General features: G+C 40.1%; 2 protein-coding genes and 1 long non-coding RNA gene across 10 annotated transcripts; 2 read left to right on the top strand and 1 right to left on the bottom strand.

The window, feature by feature from the left end:
• The first annotated feature begins 5,531 nt into the window (after nt 1-5,531).
• Nucleotides 5,532-10,680, top strand: LOC135411589 (uncharacterized). Its single transcript, XR_010429218.1, has 2 exons — nt 5,532-6,512; nt 7,279-10,680. It is a non-coding gene; the product is annotated as an uncharacterized LOC135411589 (long non-coding RNA).
• Nucleotides 7,940-14,334, bottom strand: CCDC28A (coiled-coil domain containing 28A). Of its 8 annotated transcripts, none has more exons than XM_064649357.1 (6): nt 14,229-14,334; nt 13,301-13,495; nt 11,480-11,643; nt 10,377-10,531; nt 9,714-9,736; nt 7,940-8,687 (listed from the first exon to the last, which is right to left on the bottom strand). In XM_064649357.1, the coding sequence occupies exons 2-6, from the start codon at nt 13,456-13,458 to the stop codon at nt 8,633-8,635; spliced, it is 555 nt and encodes a 184-aa protein (XP_064505427.1). In that variant the 5' UTR covers nt 13,459-13,495; nt 14,229-14,334; the 3' UTR covers nt 7,940-8,632. The 8 variants fall into 8 exon arrangements, with proteins under 8 accessions (XP_064505427.1, XP_064505426.1, XP_064505428.1 ...); XM_064649356.1 differs by lacking the exon at nt 14,229-14,334 and adding an exon at nt 14,095-14,210; XM_064649358.1 differs by lacking the exon at nt 14,229-14,334 and adding an exon at nt 13,698-13,994.
• LOC135410676 (uncharacterized) lies at nt 13,574-22,067 on the top strand. Its single transcript, XM_064647386.1, has 4 exons — nt 13,574-13,657; nt 13,694-17,092; nt 18,663-18,794; nt 21,834-22,067. Exons 1-2 carry the CDS (start codon nt 13,574-13,576, stop codon nt 14,537-14,539), a joined length of 930 nt encoding a protein of 309 aa, XP_064503456.1. The 3' UTR covers nt 14,540-17,092; nt 18,663-18,794; nt 21,834-22,067.
• The last annotated feature ends 1,115 nt before the right edge of the window (nt 22,068-23,182 follow it).

Below are 23,182 nucleotides of genomic sequence, written 5' to 3' on the forward strand. Positions count from 1 at the left end.
GTGGTGGCTTTTGCTTTCTGTCATCTAACTTCAGCAGTCTGACTGTATTTCTGTCTTCGGCTCAAGAAACACTGCATTTGAACTGACAGAATGGCCTGTGGAGTGGAACATGTTAATTGTAAGAAACTGCACTTTGAATCAGGAATGTCTTCTGCAAGGACCCTGTGGTCTTAATATTCATTCAAAAGGCAAGTAAGAATGATTAGCATCGGAAAGAACAGTTGCATATTGAGCAGATAAATTGATTACTTATTGAAAATCAATTGTTTTCATGATATTTAGTTGGGGGAGCAGGGAGTGGAGCAAGCATTACAACAGTTGCTGTGAAGACCTGCCTGAGGGCTTCTGAAGGTCTAGCATACATGACTGGCTATGTCAGACATAGCAAAAAAGGTAGGTACAAGAGGTAGCTTCAGCAATATATATGATTTGTCTGCAGAAGGCAAAGGAAAGATTTTGGGAACCCGTATGGTATCTTAGAAGTGGGTTTAATTAAACTGCTGTGAAATTCAGTAAGTGCTGTTGTGCCTTAATTTGCTTATCTTGAACTAATGAAAGGCTTGAGTATGGAAATACAGTGTGTAGTTCAAGAAAAAGATGAAAGGAGTTTATAGGAAGTTGTCATTCAATGCATACTATCAGAAAATGGAGAAGTGACATGCCACAAACTTGAGCTTGTTTTTTCTGTTATGTATCCTGCCTTTGGAAGAAGAGTGCGATCGTAGAAGAGTCAAGAGGTCCATTTGCTGTAGAAGGGTACCTAAAAGGAACATATTCCCTAGTTCGCTCTGCACGTTGTCTTTGGGGATAAAGTAGTATTGAAGCAAGAAAATTCCTGTGGAGAAGCGGAATTAATTAATGTAATTTTTTCAAAATTAGAAGGCTAGTAGTTTTAATGGATTCTGTGGTCTCACCAAGTTGCTTCTATGGGTGGATTCACTAACCAAGAAACATGCTAAGTTGATAATGTCTTAAAACACATTCACGAAACTGGTACTTTTAACATGAAAAGTTCTATCCTTTTTTCCTGTAGCCTTTTTGCAACATTGCAGTTGAAGTTTTCTGAACTTTCGAAGTTTTAAAACTTCCTTTTTGCAAGTATCTGTTCACATAGAACAGTAGAAAAAAATTTTTTTTCCACTTGTGAAGAATTTTATCTATTAAGTGGAGTTGCATTTCAACTGTCAGGTCAAGACTGTCCTGATCTGAAATAAATTGAAGTGAGTACTGTCTAAAACAGAAAGTAGATGTGATGTTGATTCCAAGCTAGGATTTTAGATTTAAAATTTTTATGAAGATGGCATTAGGATGTATTATTTTACCTATTACTTTGTATTTCTCTCCTCACACTTTAAACCAACAGTAAGGATAAGAGGAGAGCGTTGGCAAATAGAGTGAGTGCTGGATCCAAAGGAAGCTTGCAACTGCGTGTAGTGGTGTCAGTAAGATGTAGTGGTGTTGTCCAGCTCATGCTGGGCAAATACTATGTGTTTATTTTTAAGTCTGAATACCTATTTAGCTGGTCTGTTTAAACTAAGGAAGAATAGGGTTGAAATTTGCAATTTTTATGCTTCATCCATGTGTTTGGATGATGAAGCTGGTAACTTCAAAATGAACTTACTGGATGAGGCTTTGGGTAAATTATGTGTATTTCTGTGTTCTTCTCACTTGGGCATATAAATTTCCCAGTAGATGGGAAATTGTGCATGTATGTAGCCTTCTTTCCAAACAAGTCTGTATTTTAAGTGCATTCCTGAAACCTGAAAGTACAGCCTGGTGCAAACTCATAGTAGTTGCCGTGAAGTTGCATAAATAGTCTTGATACAAAATTCATTCTTGTTTCATGTGGATTTACAATTTACTTGTAGTTGTCTTGGAAATTTCAGTCCCAACATGGGATCCTGTGGAAGCAAACCTTCATTCATACTAACTCTTCTATCAAACAAGCTGTGAGAAATTCCTGTTTGTGTCCAACATGATAAATGTGGATTTGTCGATCTCAACTTTACCCTGCAAACTACTGAGCCTGCAGAATAAAGCATGTTGCTGAAGAAGTTTGTCTGTGTTTGAAGGGGTAGACTGAACTTAGTAATTTGTTTATGGTCTGGGCTGACTTTGCTCTCGACATGTTTCTGTCAGAATATCTAAAATCTGCCTAGGTTTCAAATGAGAACAAAGGAAACTGTTATCCTGTAAAATATAAGCCAAGTTAGTTGGGCTTTTAAAACTTTTTAAAACTAATTTTACTACTAAATTAATTTCCAGCCTATTCTTTCTAAACTACTGTTTAGTATGTTTGTAGTATTAAGGCTTATTACTCCTTTTCATTCTTGAGTTAAGAGGTAACCCAGTGCAAGGTTTTGTTGTTAAGATCCTCAGGATCTCTGAATTCAAGACCTTATAAATGTACAGCTTTTATCTCAGATCTTGTCGGCTTTGGTAGCCTATTCAGCCCCGTACTACTGCTCTGAAAGTACTAAGATACTTATAACTTTTAGCCTATTGAAAGTAAGAAAAGGGCATTTTCTCAGTTAGGGTGCATATTGTTTCCTGTAAAAACAAAGAAAGTTGAAGTAGGTCTGCCATGGTTATATATTGAACGAGCTGAATTGCCAGCTTAAAACTAAAAGAAATACTTACTTTTTTCTTGTAGTTTCTGTGAGGTTTATTTTACAGTAAATTAGATTGAAAATCCTGACAGAAATGAAACAATATTTATTTGTTGCAGTCGTAGCCTGAATGGTTTTAACCTGGAAGGCTGGATTTTTATTCTAACGCACATCCATTCTTTTTCACACGTGCATTGCAATTTTTAGGGTTCCATATAAATGTTTCTTTTATTGGCACATGCTTAACTGTTAGACTGTGTTTGTTCAAGTATTTTGTAATTTTCAGTCTTTTCAGCATTTTGGCCTTTGGCTTGATGCTGCAATATATCACATTGATCAGTGTGGCCAGATTATTTGCAAACTACTCTTTTATTCGCTCTGGTCACAGCCTTCCAGTTTGTAAAGAAACCTTAGTTTGTTCTTGGTTATTTCATGTTCTAGTTTTTTTTTGTTTCAATACAATTAAAGAGCTGTAAATTGGAGGTCTCATACTAATCTTGCTATTTCTAAATAGGAGGGGGGAAATTGTGGTCTATTACAATGGTTAACTTTTAAAGATTTAAAATTTTGATCTAGAGTCAACCCTTAAAAATATATAGATTTTTTTTTTTGCTTAAGATAGAGGGATTTACAGCTCTTAAGGAAGGGTGCCACAAGTTTCTTTGTAAACCTTTATTTCAGCAAAGTTCAGTGCTAATATGGAAATCTGCCCTGCCTGGCCTAATTGCAGAATCGGTCCTTCCTGAGAGGTACACCCCTTAATTCCTGTGACATACTTCCCTGGTGTTTCCCTGTTGGCTTCTGTTACCAGAAGGCTCCCTGGGTAGCCTCTGTAAGACTGGAAGTGTGCTCCAGTGTGGCCAGCACAGTTCAGAGTAAGGGGCAGAGAGCCCTGACTACCACCCCATCCCTCTAACCTTTGCATCTCTCATCTCCCTCCCCCATCATATCTAGTTTAAAGCTCTGCCAATAAGCCCCACTAGTTCCTGAGCAAAGATTCTCCTCCCTCACTGAGAAAGGTCAGTCCTATCTGATGCCAGCATGCTGCGTAGGCCATTCCATTGCAAAAAAATCCAAATTTTGGCTTTGACTCCAGCCATGAAGCCATGTATTAAGAGATGCTTTCCTAAATCCATGACTGTAAATTTAAATCAGATCTGCTGCAGCAGATTCGTGAGCTTCCAAGAACAGTTTTTTCAGGACAATCTAGAACTTTAAAAGACACTGCTTTGCCTTAGAAACCAAGTCTCCTGATGGCTTTCCTGATATTAAAGAGAGAATATAGAGTGCATCTGCTGCCAGTGCTTCTTTGGAGAAGACAACATCAGAAGGCAAAGATGTGCCAGGTACTTAATTAGGATGAAGAGAGAAGTTGAGCTCCTCAATCAAGGTGTTTTTGCACCAAAAAACAAATCGCATTGAGCCCAGATACTTGCATTTCTGTTGCTGTTTCTTGTGTGCAGTATACTCTGTTATCCTTAAAAATCACTGCATTCCAAGACTTACTTTATATTTTGTGTTGAATTTATCTTTAAACATCCAGAGCATTAACTTTTAAGATGAGTGATACAATCAGTTTCTCTGGTGCTGTATTAAAAAAGGTATATCTTTTGTTTCTTCCAAACCAAAGTTGAAAGGGTGATGTTTGGAGCAGTATTTTTTTCCTGCCAGCTTTTAACCGTTTTAAAGAAATTATAAGATGCGGTATAGGAGTAAGTAGCATGTTCTCAAGAGCAAAGAAGCAAATATGCAACTAATTAAAATATGCCAGCTGATCTGCAGCCTGTTTGCATTCACTGTAACAATTGGTGGTCTCTCATAAGTCCTGAGAGCCAGCTGAGGCTTGAACTGTGTTTAGATTGTTCTGCTTTCTTGATACAGGTCTAATAAAAATATCTTCTCTCATTTCCAGTGCAGTTGTTACATGGGGCCTGCTCTGATGTCTTTCCACTATCAGATGTCTAATGCTGCATGCTGGTTGGTAATTCTGGGCAGTCAGTCGAGGATTTGGTATGTGCTTATTCCTGTTAACTATTCTGGGGTTTATAGTGAGAGAAGAGGGCTGTGCAAAAATCCATGTTTTGTGATGACAGTAGTGAGATGCTGAAGGCATAGATCACTAACAGTGAATGTAATTGTACCTTAAAAGGAATGAATTTCTAGTATTGCTGGCTAAAACACATTCTGTGTTAGCAGTCCCCAACAGCGTGTGAACTCAGAACTAAGTGTTTGCACTTGGACAGAACTGATTCATGTTTGTGACAGGTGGCATGAAGTGCCAGATTCAATCACATGGGGAGTGATGAAATGCAGGTGTATTCAGAAGAAACAACTCTGACATGTTGTAAGCCTGCTTGCCTCTTCCTGTGCTGTGGTATAGCCTTGGCCAAATTCAGCTGCCATCAGCAATTGCAAGAAATGAGCTCTGTGCCCAGCTTCCCTATGATAGATAATTTCCTTTATAGGAAAAAAGTACTCTCAGAGCACCTGTGACACCTGCAGTAGTTGCTATCTACAGAAATTATCCACATGAAAACAGGAGGTTTGATTTCTCGTAAGAAGCTTGGGATTCTATGTGCACAAAGCATTCCTGCATCTGCTCCTGTCCCAGGGCAAGAGTTGTGTTTTGTTGCCTTTTATGGGAAATGTGACATTTCCTTAAATTTTTTTTTATGTGTAAGATTAGAGCATAATTCATGCAAAAATCGTGAACCTGTGTTTGAGGAAATAAAAGACATACTCAATTCTCTATCTGCTTTGGGATAGAGAGGAGTGTGGCAGCATTTTTAAATTTCTACAATGAAGAGAACTAAAAGTAAAAATACATAGTGTTTAAAGAGTTGAAGCATATGAAAAATGCTAAGTATCCTACACTGATGCTGCAGAATTCCTGTATACATTCGGTTAATGTAAGGTGTAATACTTTGAATTGCAAGGTAACAGTGGTGAACTGGGATCAGTGGGGATTCTGAATAGGCATTAACAATCAATAGCCAATATAAAATACAATGTTGTAGCTCTGAAGTCTCAATATGTTGGGTGTAGTTTAACATGCCACTGAACTCCATAGTAAATACTTCCAATTTCATATTGATTGAACTAAATTTACAGGTCATGATGCAGACTTAAGGAGGCTTTTATTTGTTAACTCTTTTATTTGGTAACTTAATATCAAGACATAACTCAGCATGGATATGTTAGTGTTTGTGTACATCTACTACTTTAAAACACAGGGAGGAAAAAATACCAGTCCTTTCCTATTTATGTTGAAACTTATTTTAAGAGTTCAGTATATTTTCTAAATAAAAGACATCTGCCGTAATAATTTCTCTTGCTGTTTTTGAAAAATGAGGCAGTTAATTTAATACCACTGGCTCTCACCTCCTCCAAATCCTCTTCTCCTAGGTACTTTTCTATTAGTTTTTCTTCCTGATTTTTATTTTCTCTTTTAGTTCATTGGGGTTCCACAGATGCCTCTTGGAGCGAGGTAACCTAGACCATTGATGCAGCAAAGAGCATCTTCTTTCAAACACCATACCCACTTATCAGTGTGAGTTTAAACCAAAACACTGACCTAAACTCACACTGATAAATATTTTAAACATTTAATGTTAATACACTTTTATCTCCATAACCGGTTCTTCAGGAAACAAGATAACCGAAAAGGCACTTATTTTCTGCAGCTTCTTACACACTTTTGTAATTACAAGACTGTCCATGAATATATTACAGTAGATTTTTTTTCTTTTCCTGCAGGAGCCTAGGAATGAGATTAGTTCATTACCAGATAAGAGTTCAGTCTCAAAGATCTTGGTGCAGAATTTTCTTGTATGAATCCAAAAGTTAGCAAGCTTACACCATTAATGGATTGCATAAAAGCCACAAATTTGTATCCAGGAGGAGGTAAGGGAATAATAATTTCTTAATTATTTCCAATTAATGCATTCTTTGTCTTGTGATTGCCTGTGGCCTTAAGGTGATCAAAGAAAAATGGGTTAATTCTTGTATAATCTAAACAGCTGCTTGAGAAAGCTATTTGGTTTTGTCTGTATTTCAGATTATACTTATGTGCTCTGTACTTGCATAAACTGTTACAGAAACAAGAGATCAAGACATCCACCATGTTTATAAGTGATTTGAAATGTGTTTGAAGTTATAAGGCCAAGCAGAGTTAGATGACAGAGCCCAAAAATGGAAAAGAATTGCCTCTATTGTAGAATACTTAAACTCTGAGGTTAAAAGTGTGGTTTGGGACCACTGTGTGTTACAATGCTGCAATACACTGCACTCACTGGCACTAAGCTGCTAGTGAGCACATAGCTCTGCTCCTGCATCCAAGTGAGCTCCAAGTACATCATTTTGTTTGTATAAATGCAGCTCTGCCAGTGACTTTCGCCACCATCACTGGCCTTACACTTTTGCACACCTTTAGTGATGCATGAGGCTAAAAAATGCTGCTTTTTTGCTTGATGTTCAGAAGTCTGCCTGGAAACAAAGCCATAGTACTGACAATGAGAAGATACTGTACAGAAAAGGATAATTGCTCAATTATTGGTTAAAGACAGGGGAAAAAAACCCCAAAACCAACAAACATCAATCTTTGCTCTACTTTGTGAGAAGCTTGCTGTATTCTAGTTCTCTTAAGCTGACTTTGGATTTCACATCACAGGTACGTACCCAGCTGCAGGTGAGGACTCCGAGGTACTTTTACCAGCAAAACTCCTAAAGAATCTCAAGAGTGATAAACTGTGTAAAGAACAAGAACATCCTTAGGGGACAACAAGTGGGATCCCTGCTGGTTCGTTAATCACTGAGATTTGCCTGATAGGTAAGGCAGGGAATAGCAATGTATAAGGCTGAATCTGTAGCCAGAGAACCCTGTGGTTTTTAAATGATCCTTCTGTCCCCAGCTGCATGATGCAGGCTTGGCCCTACACGTGATTCAGATCAGAGCCAGAGATAACAGAATCCAAAACTACATCTTGTGGCTGTAGAAGCATCTTCTCCAAAGATGCTGAACAAAAGGCATTTTTTGTTCCCTGACCACATGTCCACATCGGGCTGATGAAAGCTCTGTGCTAAAGTAGAAGGATAAAGATTTCATTCCTTGTTTAGTAAGCATATACAATATAGAATCTGAATGTATTACCTAAAAACTGAATATAAAGTAAATCTAAAACCAAAGGCATAGTTTGATGGACCAGGATAGAAATTTTGGATCTAAAACCAGCCTGATTTTACACTAATAAAGAATTTTTTTCTCTGACTGTGAGCAGAAAGATGATACCAATTAATACCAGACTATTTACAACATAGAAATAACTACAATATTGCATATACTGGATTTATTGAACAATAACTGTTTACCCAATTTTGGAATTTCACAGTACTTAAATTATGTGGACTGCTAGCATGCATGCTAGTTCGTAATTTAGTGACATCTTACAATTATTCACAGTAATGGAAAAAAGTAAACTCTGCAAACATTTGGACAATGCCAGAACTCATCTTCTTAACACAGCTGAACCGACAGCAGCTTCTCTAAATGAAACATCATATATTTAAAGTTTTTCACTTTATTAACAATAAATTAATCTGTGGCATCACTGATCAACAAAACACTAAAGATATAGTGTGCAGATTGTCTGTGTAATGATCAGTAAGGCAACATTACCACTACCTTCTTAAGAACTAGAGAAATGTCAGTGAACTTGTATACATTTATCATTGTCAACCATGTGAACACTAAGAAGAAATGTACTTCCCCATTTCCCCAATTTTTCTGTTAAGTAAGGCAATAATAAAAAGCACAGCATGACAATAATTTACAACTCTAGGTACCGAGCCCTGACATAATGTGGTGCTCAGAGGAATGTGCAAAATAAACACCTGAATTTGCACTTCGATTCTTCGTTGTGTAAAAGAAAACAAACCAACACAAAGTCACAACTGTTCCTGATTCCATTGTCAGGAAAAAGGAATGAAAAGGTTCTGTGAGAACCCAAATTGACAAAGCTGTTCTCTCAGCCTGTGGTACCATTTGGAATATCTTGAGCATCTGCTAAATGTAGTTTTTGGCTGAAGCAAACCATTAAGGAATAACACTTTCAAAGGTATAAACAAGATAACAGTGCTGTATGAAACTGTGCTTACTCTGGGGTATACACCAGTCCCGACAAATTCCATTCCAGTAAGTTCTATGCTAGTTCTCAACCAGTAGACTAATATTCCTCACTGAGACTTAAACATTGCAATGCTCCCAGAATTAGTGTGCAGATCAAGGGGGATGGCAAATTATTTTTATTGCTATTATGTGATATTATCACATTCCACTTGTGCTCTTTATGAGGTCTGCCTTAAACAGCCTTCCACGGATATGCAGGAAATGTTGATACCAGTGCAAGACCTTAAGCCCCAAACCCAAGTCTCAGCTTACTCAATGTGTGTAACAATGGAAATAACGAGACTGTGGAATAAACTGAATACAACGCCCCTCAACTGTCACCTTCGATTATCAACAGCACAGTGTTAAAGACAAGTTAAGACATTCAGTTTTATCTTCTTCTGTGTGGGCTAAGAGCACACATTTGTTCAGTTACCAAAGCTCTGCTGAAGTATCTGACCCTAGAAATAAAAAATTAGGTCAGTTTACTATCCACAGTCAGATCAGTGATAAACAACCACACATATTTCTAAAAAAACTAAAAGATAATAGGATTCATTTCTCAATGGGACAGACACTTCTGAATACTATGGGAGTATTACTGTGGATGTCTGAAAGTTTCAGCAAGGTGCATGTCAAAAGACCGTGGTGCTGATGGGCTTTGCCAGCAATGGTGAACACATTGTCTAAAGTGGTACATGGTAGCTCAGTAATTCACCACATGAAAAAAACAACCTGTAATTACTAGTGTTAAGATCCAGTCAATTATGTACTGGAAGAACCCAAGATCTATGCTGTATTACAGCATGAATTTAAAAGAAAAGGCGTCATTGAAGTGACTTGACTCCAATAAAGACACCAGTTACTGGGGAAACACACCCTAATTTGATTACAGTTAACGATAACTATAATGCAAAATAGACATTTTAGGAAAAGGATACATAGATGAATTCAGTTCTTCTAGCTGCAATATAAATGTAGAAAGTATCAGAAGTGGCACTTCTGTTAGTCAAATAAATGCAACAATTATGCTGGTATGATGAAATAAATATATTAAAACAATGAAGTAAATAACTAATAGTTTGGGCTGAAATGCATGATTTATTAGCAAAGCAAACCTACACTGAATTACGTACAAGGAGCGAAGTTCCAAATTTAAGTTAAAATCTGCTGATCTGAGGAAATTTAAAGAAATTTTTAGTAGTTTTGTTTTTTATGTAAATACACTGGAGAACAGAGAGACTGAAAGTGTAGGATATACAGATGTATATTCCCTGTTATGTGTCATCTTCCCCAGATGTAGGAGGGTAGACCACATGGAAAATGGTCACAGTCCCCTGGTACCTGGGCTGTCTCTGAACAGGCCTACATGCTCAGGCAGCTTGCAGCTTGCCTGCTCCACTCACCAAAACAAAGCAGCCTGTAACAAATGCAAACAAGGTCCTGTGTTTCCTCAAAACCAAGATGAGGGCAGGGCTTTCACACTGGTTCATTACAGAACTATGTTCTCCTCAACTGTAAATCACTGCCCACCCAGTAGCAGTGCTTTTCTGAGCTGAATGCTGGGGGCAAAGTTCCACATTTTCTGCCTGCCCAGTACTTACATCTGACAGCAGCCTATCCAGGTTGGAATCACTGGCTAGTTTTCTTTTATCTTCGGGCAGTTCTTCCATCTCCCCGTAGAGCTCCAGGTTGAGGCGAGCAAGTTTCTCCTGCATACTCCGTACATGCTCCATCTGCTCTATGGAACATTCATTTCCTAAAAGGAAGAGCAACAGCTTTAGATAAAGAAACCCGAGAGAGCAAATGAAGGTGTGAAGATGCAGCTTTTTATGTCAGAGGAGTTTAAACATCAAATTTACAAGTAAATGTCCTTTCTCAGTGATTTCTCACTGTTTCACTACTGAAGTTTCTGTCATCCTGTTTGATGTTATGTTGTGCTGAACTTAAAATAACTACAAAATCTCCTCATAGGTTTTCTATATTCCTGAATTTTAGTCTGATTAAGAAAAGCCCTGGTTTTTAGCTTTAAATATGATCACAACAGAACTTCTAATTTTGATTAATCTAGGGGTTTCTTTCTTCTAACTAGTACTTTATATAACACAGACTTCTCAGGTTTCCTTGTAAAATCAGTGTGGAATTAACACGACACAGTGACCTAACACTAAACTTGCAAAAGCACATGTGCATCTTTCTACTTAGTGCAAGGGAAAAAAGAAGCAAAAACGTGTGATGGTTTTTCTGAAACCTCCATCAACTGTGAGGCAGTAAGAATAGTAAGAAGCTAAGACAGCAGAATAAGCTGGATAAAATGCAGCTTGCATTGGATTTCATAGAAGTTGTTACCAATAGTCAAAAGTGTTAATATGCAGCAAAACTGGGTGCTAAATACAGTTACTTCTTCCTACACTGTCATAAATAAGTGGCTTTAAACTTGGTATCTTAAATTAAAATAAGCCAAGGTGCTTCCATGCTGGAAGGAACAATGAAATGGCTTATGAATAATCTCAAAACAAGAACAACCTTAAAATAGGACTGTAATTTAAAAATGCAATAAGATGTATTAATTATGTTAAACGTAATTTCATATGGCAGTCTAGTGACAATGCAGTCAAGTCTGTCCATGCAGTGCACTTGTTAGCAAATGTTACTGTTGTACAGCTATAAAACCCAACTATTGTACACACACAATTCATGCACTTACCAAATGCTTGAAGTTTGCCAGAGTGGAAGTCATTCAAGAGACTCAGAAGTCCCCTTTCCATTTCCTGGACATCTGATACATCTGTGAGAAAAGAATGCTGGATTGGTGCTGCCTGGGCCCCTTTTGCTTCACCTCCTGGAGGTTTGGCTTTCTCTTTTATTACACTGGAAAAAAAAAAAACAAATATTACTTCCTGCTTTCACTTTCAGTGTGAATCTGCAATGTAAGAAAAGTGTACATGCGGGCTTTGAAAATGAAATGGGAAATACATAATACATAATCAGTCTTTTTAAGATAAAAACTGCATCACCACCAGCTTGTCTTAAAAATAAAGGACATCACTCTCCTAACAGTTTGATACTGCAAAATGAAAGATTCCAACAATCTGCTTTCCTACTAATGGTAGGAAGCATCAGTGGACCACATGTATATGATGGCCATCTTAATAATCTAAAGTGGACCATCATTACCCAGCAATGACACATGGGGCAATATCACAGAATTGTTAAGGTTGGAAAAGACCTCTAAAATCAGAAACCAACCATAAACCCAGCACTGCCATGCTGACTTCTAAACCATGTCCCCAGGAGCCACATCGACATGTTTTTTGAACATTTCCACAGCTGTTGATTCCACCAGTTACCTGGGCAGCCATTATCTACACAAAATCACTCAAAAAGCTTTGGCACACTCTAAGCCTGAGAGAAACCCCTCAAAAATCATACACTTCTGTTGTCGCAAACACCTACAGACTGCAACAAACATCAGATGAGCTAAAAATGCTCTACAGCCTTTCTTGCAAGAAAACATCACAATTCCTGGATCTCAAACACTTTTCTCTAGACATAACATTTATTCAGAGCACCATGTGCCCATAGTCTATATGCTGAAACAATCAGCAGTCCAACAATGGTATCTGGTTCAACTCAAGAGCAGCACATCTCAATTCAAGTTTAACTTTAGCTAGTTGTGCTTCGATTTCAGACTTAAAAGTTTGCATGACAGAAAGATCATCCGTTTTTTCCACCTGCTTCTGCTCTTTAATAACATGTATTGCTCCTGGAAAAGTTACTTCATTAGATTCTTGTAGATTAAATGAAAATTAATTAAATACTTCTCCTCCACTATCTCAACAGCAGTTCATCCTCACATTGTCATGTTAATTACCACTCCTGCTGGGAAAGTTCAAGAAATTGTCTGTATTAGCACTGCTTGGTAAGTTTAACAATTGCACAAAAATGTCCAGAAATTAAAGCAGAAAGGACATTTTTTTCTCTAGATAATCTTGTGGACTGCAAGAAAATAATTTCTAGTACATGCCAGAATAATGTTGAGACTGTATAGTCAGCTGAAGAAACCACCAACTTATGGCACACCAGTATTTACTAATATTTGCCTCAAAATATTGACACATTTTTGTCCTTCATTTCCTGCCATACTTGTCAGTTCCAACCTTGCAGTCATGTACTGTATTTGCTCCTCACAGCTGTACATCTGGGGCCCTGCTATCTGGTGTCCAGATTTGATCACCCAGCTCTGTCTTTCACGTCCTCTGCTTCAGCTGAACTGTTACCAGTATGAGTCTACAGCATCTTGTTACATTTTATAAAGCTTACAAGAAGAATAGCGAGCACCTTCCTTTTCTGTAAAATAACCATTATATTGCATTCAACACAGATCACTTTGGTAAAAAAAAGATATGTCATCAAAAATGTTCACAAGACTGTTACAGACAGTCTAAACGTCCTTTAGCCTGTCTGAGCACTGACAAGTCTCTGGCTCTCACTTCCTCTGAGCTTGCAAGATGTGCCCCGAGCTTACCGTTTCAACTTCGGTTTCTGCACAGCAGGCTGTGGGGCAGGGTTGGAAAAGGCTGTACTCTTACTGACTGGCACTGAGCTTTTCTTGGAGTTAGCAACCTGAGCAGGGTGACTGGTAGACGATTTGGGGCTCCTCCTCTTGATCTTCCTTTCTTCCATTTCTTCCAGTTTACTGCATGTAGACTAATATCTTGTCCTTCGCAGGGAAGAGAAGAAAGTAAGAAACATCCATTAAAACTGGCATTTACAGTAAAAGCAAGGGGGAGAGCAGCTCATGGAAATACAGCCCTCAAAGATAAGCAGTCACTTGTTCCTGAGAACACGAGAATCCAGTTTTCAGAAGCTGCCCAGGCCTGCAGTAATTAAAATCTTCTGCACCAGCTCCAGCTGACAGGTACCTCCACATGATCTCACGCTTTGTGTCCCGTGGACTACTGCTGCCGTGGCTGCCAAGCCCACGCCAGTCGAAACACCGAGGAGCGATGTGACAAAGAACCTCCTCCCCAGGGAGCGGCAGTGCCCCGGCCAAACTGCCGGTGCCGGGCTGTCGCTGTTACACAGTTGCTATTGCCGGTGCCGGGCTACCGATGGGCGCTGCCCAGCCCTGCGTGTGCCGTGGGAGGTGCTGTTATCGGGCGCCACATCGCCACCTCCTCGCCGGGGAGGCGCCTATGACACCCATTCCCCCGCAGCGGCGGCTGTGGGAACAGCCGTGACCCCCGGGCGCCACCGCGGACCCGCCGCCGCCGCCACCTCCCGGGGAGACGACACCCCTGCCCGCTGGGGTTTTATTACCGCATTTTATTACCGCGGAGCCTCGGGACGCCGGCCGTGGCGCCGGGAACAGGAGGAAGAGGACAGGCACCCCCACGGCCACGCCCCCGCCGCCGCTGCCCGGAGACCCCGCCCCCAGCCGGCCCCGCCCCTACCTGAAGGAAGACCCCGCCCCCAGAGGCGCGGGCGAACCCCCACGGAAGCGGAGCCCGGCCGGGCCCGGCGCGCGGGTCACGTGACTGCTGGTCGAGGTGCATTGTGGGGGCCCTGCCCCCGGCGGGCGGGGCACGGGAACTACAGCTCCCAGAACCGCCCGCGGCGCCTCACGGCCCTCACAGCCCAGGGTGTCTCCCGAAATGTCCGATTTAAAACACAAAGGGAAAACCGCCGCACTGCCACCTTCTGGTCCTTTTCCCAGCTGGCACCGTGCTCTCCTGCCTTTGCTTGCGCGATCTCCTGCCTGTAGTTACCGGCCACGACCCGCTCGGTACTGAAAAGGTGTCAGCTGGTTTTGCTTTTCAAGACCGTTAATTACCCTGAGCACTGAGTGCCTCAAACGAGTGTCTTACACTGTACGGAAAATCACAGAATGACACAATTGTCGGTGTTGGAAGGTACCTCTGGAGATCATCCAGTCCAACCCCCCTGCCAAGGCAGGGTCGCCTAGAACAGGAACACGTCCAGGTGGGTTTTGAATGTCTCCGGAGAGGGAGAATTTCACAACCTCCCTGGGCAGCTTGTTCCAGTGCTCTGCCACCCTCAGTGTAAGGAAGTTCTTCCCCACGTTTAGGTGGAACTTCATGCGTTTGACTTTACGGAGCCCTAACTGGGGAGTTGACTCATTCGTAGCCTTCCTTACCTGTGTTTCTTAGCACAAGTTTAAAGCCAATTGAACTGTGCTTATACAGGCAGCAACAGAGCCCTCCAGCAAATTATCCTCAGACAGTGTGAGGCGTCTGAATCTTCAGATAGGGTCAGCAATAGGAATTCTCTCTGAGAGGACATGCTGGAAGAGCTCAGTCCTTAAAAATGTTCTCAGTCCTAGAACTTGCCACCGGCTGCTGCAAGAGAGGAGCCCTGAAGAAAAGATACAAGGACTCCCTGAAACAACATCTCAGCCTTGGCCATATTGATCAACATAACTGGTCTACTGTGGCCTCCAATCGGGAGGCCTGGAGACACACCATCTATAATGCTGCTGTTTCCTTTGAGAACGCATGCAGGATCACTCTCGAGGAGAAAAGGCAACGCAGAAAGAACCATGTCTTGCAGAATATACCACCTAAGGAGTCTTTCTGCTGTGCCTTTTGCAATTGGACATGTCTATCTCGTATTGGCCTCATTAGCCACCAGTGTGCTTGTAACAAATGTGGATAGAGCCTTTCCCAAATCTTCATTCGTGAAGCCCAGCCATGATATGATGGGCTAGAAATGCCACCGGTGGAACAGCAAGTTCAAGATGACGAGGGGACACGGTCTTTAGCTGCACCAGGGGAGGTTTAGGTTGGTCATTAGGAATAATTTCTTCACCGAAAGCATGATTAGATATTGGAACGGCTGCCCAGGGAGGTGATGGAGTCACTGACCCTGGATGTGGCCCTCAGTGCCATGGTCTAGTTGACGAGAAGGTGTGTTGAGTCACAGGTTGGACTCGATGATCTCAGAGGTCTTTCCCAACCTAATTGATTCTGTGACTCCGTAGCTCCGGGAGGTGAAAGCTGGGAGCGGTCGGCAGAGGGACCGTCCCCCCGCGGCACTGGGGGCCGTGCCGGTGTCCCCGCAGTGCCCCTGGCGGGGGTGCGGGGAGGGACCTCGGCAGTGCCGGTCCCCGCCCGCAGGGGGCAGCGCACCCCGCGCTCCGGAGCTCGCCGCGGCCGCTCCTTTCCCAGCTCCCGAGATCTCCTTGCGGAAGCACCCGAGGTAAGGCACAGGTCTGATGGACCTGCCTTCATCCTCGCGACAGATGTGCCCAGGACAGCTATCGATCTTAGTTAAACGGGGGCCCTGCTGCCGCGTGTAGTTGGATGCAGCTCTCTGTGTCATTTCCGACCTGGATTCCAGTCCTGAGTCGTTAGCTTGCAGGAACTTAATTTTCAAGGCAGGCAATATTATTAGCAGGGTGTGCCTACCTAGCCTTAGTGATTAACGAGTTCAGCCCCACCAAGTCTATTTCCTGGCGCTGTCGCTATTGCATTTCTGGTCATCACTTGTCTCCTCAGTGCTCCTTATCATTGATGGCTTTGTGGACTCGAATGCTCAGCACGTTTCCTAGCTGTGGCTGGTAGCCTAAGCTGGTTTTCCCCATGTGACAGTAGTTTGCTGCCTAGAGAGATGAATTTATCAAGTATCTCTACAACTTGTCTACTTGAATTTCTTCCACCTACAACGAGATCTTAGTTTTCACTTGAGAAGTGTATTGTTCATAACTGTATGTTTTCTGATGAAGACTCTTAGACATTATTCACACACCAGCTGCAAAGGGGGCGTAATCTGCATTACCCACAGTGAAAACATCAACCAAAACTTTACTGGTGTTTGCAAGCACATGTCTCAATATGAAGCTATCTCATGGCTTAACAGATGTGCAGCTAGGATGCATGCCTATCTCTGTCTAGACCTTAGATGATACCAAGAGAATGATTCTCCAGTTGTACCCTGATCCTGAACCTTCTCATGGATCTTGAATTAGACCTAAGGGGCTATTAGATGGCAGTGCCTCATCAAGACTTGCATAGCATGTTGTAGCTGTGAGACTCAATGGCCACTTTGAGTCCAAGAATGGGAGCTGTCAAAGGGAGATTGCATTTGAAATGACTCTCAGGTGAAGGACAGGGACTGCATGTTCACTGAAGGTCACTCTGCAGTGAAAGTAATTCTATGCAACAGGACACAGTTTGGGTCTGAGGAGCTGGGTCAGTTCCAATGCATTAAGATCAGTGTTGTTGAAAGATATCTGTGATAGACCAGTGGAATACTGACAGATCACCTGTGGGAATAAACAGCCCAAGGGTGTCTGCATGTAAGTAACTGAGAAGAAAGAAATTAATCTCTAATCTATAACACTGGAGATGCATTAAACAATAAGGTGGTGGTACAAGACTTAAGGGCAGGTAGAAAAGCCGAAACAGTTGATTCTTTAATACGAATGGCTTCTGATATCTGGTTTGGCATGCATTACAGGGAAACAAGAGCCAGCAAAATTCACACAGACTGTAAGCCAGACACAAATTCCCAGCCACAGGCCTGCCCAAAGAGAATCCTCATTTACACACATACATATATGTGTATACATATATATACGGAAGACTGCAAAAAGAGGAAAAAGCAAGACTTACAGACAGAATTGTGTAGATATTTGGGAGATTTGTAGGAGATAAATAGTGTTTCTGCAGAGTAACTTTGGAAATGTTTGTGTTCATTCAGCTCCATTTCTCACATGCTATATGAGCAAGCAAATGTACCCACCTTGCCATTGATATATAGAAGTGGGGTTTGTTTCTCCCCCTGTGATTAAAGGTGTTCTGTGCATGCAGAATAAAGCAAAGAGGTTTGACAGTTTGGATGGAAGGTGACTGGGTGTCCTTTGTTTCTAGCAAAGTGTTTGAAATACATCTGATGGTCTGCTTTTAAATTAAGGGGAAATCTTTCCATCACTAAGCAATTTTAAAATAAAATTACTTTTATATTCAGAAAGCAGTTGGATTTCACAGTTAACCCTGCTTCAGACTAGTCTCTCAGTAGGAGGGATCAAGTACCCCAGAAAGACATGCAATTAATTTTAGCATGCAGGTAATGCTTTGCTCCAAGTGCATTTCTTATCACTGTAGACTATATCACATTGGAATTATTATTAAGGTGTCTCTGCTACTTGTATATCTGATTTAGCAGAGCCTAGAAGGGCAGATAATTGGGAAAGCATCAGACTTTATGTTTTAGTAGTGAAAGTAATTTTATAGTGAAAAATTAATTTCTTATAAAAGATAATAATAAGTATTAAATAATCACAAGTCACATGGTCTTTATTTGATATTACAAATCCTATTGCAGATAACACTGTTGCCTTGAATCAAATAAGGATATCATACGTTCACCAGGAGGGAGAAAAAAATGTGGTTTGGATTATCTCCATTTATCTGAGCTTTTGTATAATTTTGTATTGTGGTAATGATTCACAGTCCAGAAAAGACTTTCTTCTTCCTTTATAAGGCTTTTTTTCTGACAACTCTACCAAGCATTACAGTAGCATTTGTATATACTTGTTGACTGAGGTGCTCCAAGGGTAAGTGTTATAATAGCAACAATGTTATTGTTAAAACAGCAAATTAAAAAGTTAGTTGAATCTGATTTTATTTACATGTATATCTCCTTACAAACTAGAGGCCCACCCTTTAAAGTGCTTTGAAGAGGAACTTCGAAGAAGTTAAGTCTGTACCTTGCATTGAGATGTGCATGCAAAATAAAATCAGATTCTTTCTGAAAACACTATTCAGTTGACATGAGATGGCAAGCTGGTTATAAAGGCTTCCAAGGCAGTGATGAAAGCATTGGGTTCTTTAGCTTCTATAATTAATCTTGGATATATTTCACAGGGTGGCACCTTGTACTCATGGAAGCATGACATTGCTGTAGCATCACCTTCCAGAAAAGAGCACAGTCTGGGACATACCTGTTCACAGGAGGTAAAGTACTTACTGCTGGTTTGCAAGGAGCAGCATAACAAGGTGTGTATGTATCTATCAGCCACCTAAATGTGCAGAACGATGCAGCAGAGTAGAAATTATATATATAATTAATTAACACTGGATTAATATGGATGTAGAATTGCGTGGGTTAGGCACATGTGTATTCTGCTTCACAGAATGTTGACAGGTATATCCTCAAGAAATGTCACTGAAAACATGTCAACATGTTACATTCTCTCTCTCTCCCCTCTACCACTGGGCTAAGTGAGGTAATATAAGCGTATATAAATATTTAGACTTCTGTATTATTGCTGAACACTCTCCACATCTCTAGCATGAATAGTCCATTGAAGTCAGTGCTATTACACATGAGAGCAAGCAGTTTAAAACCTCCACCAGTATTATGTGCTTATAAAGAGTTCTTACTGCAAAAAATCAATACTTGATTAGCTACTAAGACATTAAATACATGACCTGCTTAAAAACTAAACAAATCTTTTGCCAGAATGTGGGTGTTGGATAAATCACCTCCTTGGGCCAGCAGTATGGTGATTCAGACACCCAGAACACAGTAACAAGGTGAAGAAGGAGGGAGAAACAGAAGAGACTTGCTGAATCACTTGGAAAGTGGCAGTCACACCAAGAACTAGGCCTCTAGGGTCTCAACGGCCCTGTCCAACTCCACCTGGAATCCACCCCCTCCACTGCCCATGGACCCAGGAGCCCCACTTCAGCTCAGCCCAGGGCCTTCAATTCCTGCCTAAGCTAAGGGTCTCCAGCTGTGTCTCCTGGATGGAACCCTGGGATGTATTCTGTGGTCTTGTCTCCAGAAAACAAACAAACAAACCTGATTTCTTTATATGCATGGGAAATTGTTTAAAGAATGTTACTAATGTGTCCACTAGTTAGTCTGGATTTCATATTTACAGTGTCATGGAAGTAATAGTGGTTGAAAAGCACCTCTCAAGGTCAAGCATCATAGGGTAATTCATCTTGTAAGAGAAATCATGAGGTCTCCAAGTCAAAGGAGGTCAACTACATGCATAGTCCAGGTTCCCAGGGCTTTATCCAGCCTATCTTGAAAAACTTGCAAGATAAAAACTACACAAATATTCTGTATCACAGCCTCCTGTCAGGCCAGCTGTGGCTTTGTCTGGCCAGGCCTTGAAACCTTCAAAAATGGAGACTCCATCACTGATGGAGATTACTTGTTCCAGCACTGCATTACAATCTTAGTGAAGGAGGTTTTCCTTACACAATTTTTAGTTATGTAAAAACATTCTAATATGCTATATGTGTTCAATAGATATAGAAGCTACTGTACAGTTGCATTTGCCCTCCTTTAAATATTTAAATATTTGTAATATGCATTCAAGTTCTCCAACGAAAAAGCACTTTAGAGCTGCACATTAATTGTTTTAACAATCCCAGTGCTCCAGGTGGAAAAAGTCTATCATTGGCTCTGCCAGCACAACCAGTATTTCAGGTACTGTTCCAAACCTAATACAATTTTTCAGAGTCTGTCATGGATTTAAAACTAAGATTATTGATAAATGCCCTGGTGGTTCCCTAGTGTATAATGTGTTCTCCTTTAGAATTATTTCAAAAGTGTTTCCATAGCTTTACATACTGGTATGTTGTAAAAAGAGTAGGGTTTTCTGAAGGCTGATAACTAATTTCCATCTCGCATGATTGTCTTGTTTGGACAGTGCTTTTTCACATGTTAAAATATATTATAATCAAATGATTCCATCTATCAAACCATTTCATTATTTGTATCATAATAACCTTTCTCACGGGACTCAAATAACCCATTAATAGACTTGAGAAAAGGCTGGGATAATATGATACTACTCCTGCGTTCCTGTTCAATAGTAGACAATGATGAATTTCACATGAGGTTTTAAAATAAATCAAAATAAATGTTAGGTGGGTTCTTCATCCTTGGGCAGCCTGTTGAATTATTTTTGCAGGTACTCATCGGGCGACTCACTGTAAATGTAATGATGTTTACAGTCACTCTAAGATCAGCAACATGGTGTTTACAGAATTCCATGAAAGTCAGCAAAACTGTGAACCAAAATGGAAAATAAATTCTAAAACCAAGACCAGATCAGAAGAGATATGACACATGCACAGCTGGAGATGTATTAGTGCAGAGTATGTTTTCTGATGTATATTATGGAAATAATGTGTGGAAAGGATTGTTGGATTTTATTTAACCTAAAATTTTTAACACCTGTTCCTGGCAGGCACCTGCTCTTTTCCCCTTTTAAATATTGAACAGTTTATGATTAATTTAGTACAAGATAGAACATGCAGCTCATAGCACAAAGAACCACGGAGCATCTTTTGTTTTCTGTAGCTTGTTTCTTAAACTGTTCAGTAATTTATCACAAGAGGAGAAAGACCTTGCAGGAAAAAAACAAAACAAAACAAAAAACCAAACAGTCTTAAGATCACAATTGAAATAAAATACTTGCTCAATTGTTTTAATAATTTGGCTAAGGGCCTACAAAAATGGTTTTATTTTCTTTGCCAGTGTTTACACAATGTCAGTAGGAGGAACTACTAATCACATTCTCTCTATGAAGTGCCACTGAACAGTATTACTAGTACAGAGTAACACAGGCATGCTAGGGAAGGTCCAGTAAATAAAGTTTAACTTTAAATTTCAGCTTCACCTGCAGTGTGTACAGCACACACCTCTGAAAGTCATGGCCAAGAATCTCAGTGGTGTGAAACTGTACAAATTCAGGGAGCAAATAAATGCAATTCCTACCACACAGACCATGCAACAAATGAATACAAGACAGAAGAGGAAAAAGAAAAAGGAAGCAATTAGATAGCCTGTGCTACATGATCCACCATAATTTTTGTCAAAGGTTTTGCTGGCATCATGGGCAAGGATGAACTCATAGCTTACAGGAAAGAATTTGTAGGTGAACTTTTTTGATGGATAATTTGGCTTAAAAGAAAAGCAGGCAAACTTACAATTTTCTTGTTAAGCCACACAATATGCTCAAATATGCTTTTTTTTTTGTTTTGTAATGGTAAACTCCATATGCAAAATTACAGGTCTCATTTGGAAACTTTAATTCAACTCAAGAAGATCCAGTAATTTTTCTAAGTGAGACGATCTGTGAAGATCATGCCTGCAAAGAACTGTGAAGGCAAGCAGCTAGGCTCCCTTTATTGAATGTGCTAAGAGCATGAAATATATCTCTTATATTTACAGTTATAGAAATAAAGTTATATTCTAGAAATATAACTTAGATTGTTATCATAGCAATAAAGTAGGCCTGTGAGTTATTTGCAGTCTGCAATTTTTCCTGCTCAGATTTGTAGTTGGCCTCAAGTAATTTCTTTGTGTTGCTTGGGAAATTGAATTCCCTTCCCCCTCTGTAGCTTGGTGGCTGAGTACAAATACAACTGCTTCGATGTTTTAAGAGCATCGAGTGACTGTTTTTTTCCAGGCTAGAAGACATATTGCTGAGAAGTTCCACTGACTAAATGTCTGTTCTCTCAAACAGACATTGGAAAGCATGTTTGTAATTTCATACTCTGTTTTGTTAGATATATACAAATGCGGAACTAAAACCAAACAAAAATCCATTCCCTAAAGAGAATAAGTGTACACAATCTGTACAGAAAACTGTTTCCAAGCAATACAGACACTAAATGGTATTCTTAAGTTTTCTTTTTAATATCATTTTACTCCAATAACTCTAATTAGCAAAAGCAAAAATAAATACCTGAAGCATTTTTCTTTGTATTGGAAATATGAAAGAGAAACAGCAGCAAGAGGTCTCATCTCCAAAAAGGATACCTGTAACGGTGGGCACTGTATTGTTGTGGAATAAAGACGGCCTCCAGAGAAAATTGTTTAAGGCTTAAATACATGATGGAATACAGTGGGCATGCAAGCAGCACTGTTTCACTGAAGGCAATTTAATTAGTTAATTATAGTACAGTAGATATTAATGAGAAGGATTCTATTTTATAATTATAATACATTCATGGGTTTAAATAAGACTTCCTTTTAAAGGTATATTAAAAAAAACCCCAACTATATGGAAAGCATTGTAAAAAGTTATAGACTTCAGTGGAAAACAACTGACTATATGCATCACATGTTTTGGTTGTGGATCACGAGGATTGTGTTAGTAGTCAAAACTGCAGTTGTAACTATCATTAAATGCAAAGTACAGAAAAACTGACCCAGCAAAGAGCCAAAGCAGCATCGTTGACACTGTTTTTTTTGGGTTTGTTTGGGTTTTATTTCTTTTTTCTGTGTATGTACAACCAGGGACTAAATTTGCAAACTTTTGGGAGGAGATAAAAATGGAGACTCCTGGAAGGAGGCTCAAATACAGTCAACTTTTTTTTTTTCTTCTAGAGAAGCTATTCCTGAAAGGAAATAGGCT

Source organism: Pseudopipra pipra, chromosome 3 (genome assembly GCF_036250125.1).
Source record: "Pseudopipra pipra isolate bDixPip1 chromosome 3, bDixPip1.hap1, whole genome shotgun sequence".
NCBI classification, from domain to species: Eukaryota; Metazoa; Chordata; class Aves; order Passeriformes; family Pipridae; genus Pseudopipra; species Pseudopipra pipra.